Here is a 2,385-nt window from a genome sequence, read left to right as displayed (position 1 = left end):
GAATGGATCTATTATTAATCAATAACTCCTGGCTGTGACCAGAATGTTTTTGGTTACAACAGAATACTCAACTGTGATGCTTAATAGGAAAGACCACAATGTCAGGACTCAGGCCTGGTGTGTCTGCAATTCTCTTGGCCCTTCCCTCAGGATTACCAGTTAGCTGCCAGAGCTTTCGGCATCTTCCTTTCCTTCTGTCACATTCAAAAAGCAGGGAACAGATGAGTGGCAGCAAAAAGAGGCTTCCTTCATCGAATGATCTCTCTCTGATCAAAAAAGAAAATCTTTCCAAGAACCCATCCTCAAAAGACTTTCTTTTATTGGCCAGAACAAATGAGATGAGACCACCCTAGACCAGTCACTGGGATTACCAAAAAGTTATCATAAAAGGCTTAAACTAATTCTAATACCTGCCCTAAGTGTATTTTTGCTTACTCAATATCTGCATAAAATTATGGTTCTTAACCATGGAAAAAGCAAGCAGGGTCAGGGATGACTACCAAGGTAATCAATAGTGGCTGCCACACACACCAACAGACCAGATACTCTATTCTTGATAAGACAGAAAGAGAATTCATTCCATTTGATGGACAGACTACACAGATATCACAGAAAACATGCTCCCCTTGTGAGGAGCTCATATAAAAGGTGCAAACCAACGAACGTTAAAGAAAAGCCCACTGTTTAAGTAAATGAGATAGCTTTATTGTCTCATTCCATGAACATGTACTCGGTGCCTACTATGTGCCACATGCTGTTCTAGGTGCTGAGGGTACAGGGGTGAACAAAACAAAGTCCCTGCCCTCACGGAGCTTATACTGGATGGTTTCTGATATAAAAAGTGTGCATCTTACAGAAAAGAACAGCAATCATGCTCCCACAGTAATTCAGAAGACTGTGTCTTCTATATACTTGCCAAATCACAAAAAGAACAAGTAGGCAGAATTATAGAAAGTATACCACATATTTGGCTAAGTTATTTAAAAAATTTTAAAATACTGATAATGTATATTTGATATAGCATTTTTCTAGGTATTCAAAATACCTTAATGTACATTATCTTTTTTCCCTCTTTTTGTAGAAGACTTTATTTATTTAGAACAGTTTTAGGTTTGTAATAAATCAAGAGGAAGGTACAGAGATTTCCTACCTACTCCCTTCCCCCGTATGTGGACAGCCTCCCCCATTATCAACAGCCCCACTACAGCAGGACATTCGTCACCATCGAGGAACCTACACTGACACATCGTAATTACTCTAAGTCAGTAGTTTAGGTTAGTGCTCACTCTGGCGTTGTACACTCTGTGGGTTTGGATAAATGTGTAAGAGCACGTTTCCACCGTTATAGTATCATACAGAGTATTTTCACTGCCCTAAAAATCCTCTGTGCTCCTTCTATTTATCCCTGCCCTAAGCCCCATCCCTTGGCAACCGCTGATGTTTTTACTGTCTCCATAGTTTTCTCTTTTCCAGAATGTCAGATAGTTGGAATTATAATTGCACCTATTTTTACTTCCCCATTGACTGTGAAGGAAGAAAGGGTGGATATAATTAATTACACAGGCCCCCCAAGGGTAAGCACCTAGGTCTATACCTCCCAAACCATTCAGCTATCATTACAAACTACAATTTTCCCAGAAACAAGTCTCTAAAATTAAGATTTAACTAGAGTCTCTGTTGTGTTTGAAAATAATTTATTAGAGATTTACTAGAGAAATAGCATCCAGAGAGCTTTTAACTCTGTATCTATGCCTGGGTCTCCCTGAGTGTGTCAAAGAGAAAGAGGACCTAAAGAATGCCAATGTAAAGTTATATTCTATTTGTGCCAGTTCTCATAGCGTAAGTGAGGAAAAGGTGGCAGAGCTATCAATATTCAGAAGCAAAAGAGTCCCAGACCAGATCTCCTGCTAGAAGACCTGGGGGTCAGCAATTACCTGGTTTCAGGGACCAATAAAGACCTTTTGACATTCTCTTTTGACCAGAAAATCTAACACCAAACCCCAAAACACAAAATCTCTACTGTGAGTTAATTTCCCATTCAGTAATGGACCATTTGGAAGTAAGACGATTGCTCATCCACTGGTCCAAAATAGGGCAGAAGAGAACCTAGAAAAGGCCAAAGTAGAAACTGTCATTTCAACAAAATAAGGGAGAGTGCAGGGGTGATGGAAGTAGATGCATAAAAGGAAAAATGTATTGACTTACTTTTTGGTGAGCCGAGGGTCCAGAGGAGGGTGCTGTGCTCCGTACACAGGCTGGATGCTAAAAGCATGAGAAAAGGAGGCAGCAAGTTGTTAGTTTAGTTAGGAAACTAAATATTTTGGCTGAGTACCATCTGTATCACAAAACTGGATGGGACTTTGAGAAATAGGTTACCTGCAAAAA

General features: G+C 39.8%; 1 protein-coding gene across 1 annotated transcript in view; it reads right to left on the bottom strand.

Annotated features, from left to right (window-relative positions):
* TBC1D22B (TBC1 domain family, member 22B) overlaps positions 1–2,385 on the bottom strand; it is a 91,949-nt gene that overhangs the window by 64,964 nt on the left and 24,600 nt on the right. Inside the window, exon 2 of the mRNA XM_012646652.1 lies at positions 2,206–2,262. Coding sequence (XP_012502106.1) covers positions 2,206–2,262 — 57 coding nt within the window. The remainder of the gene's footprint in view (positions 1–2,205; positions 2,263–2,385) is intronic.

This window comes from Propithecus coquereli, unplaced genomic scaffold, assembly GCF_000956105.1.
Source record: "Propithecus coquereli isolate 6110/MARCELLA unplaced genomic scaffold, Pcoq_1.0 Scaffold248, whole genome shotgun sequence".
NCBI lineage: Eukaryota > Metazoa > Chordata > Mammalia > Primates > Indriidae > Propithecus > Propithecus coquereli.
This window is presented reverse-complemented; position numbering and strand designations above follow the sequence as displayed.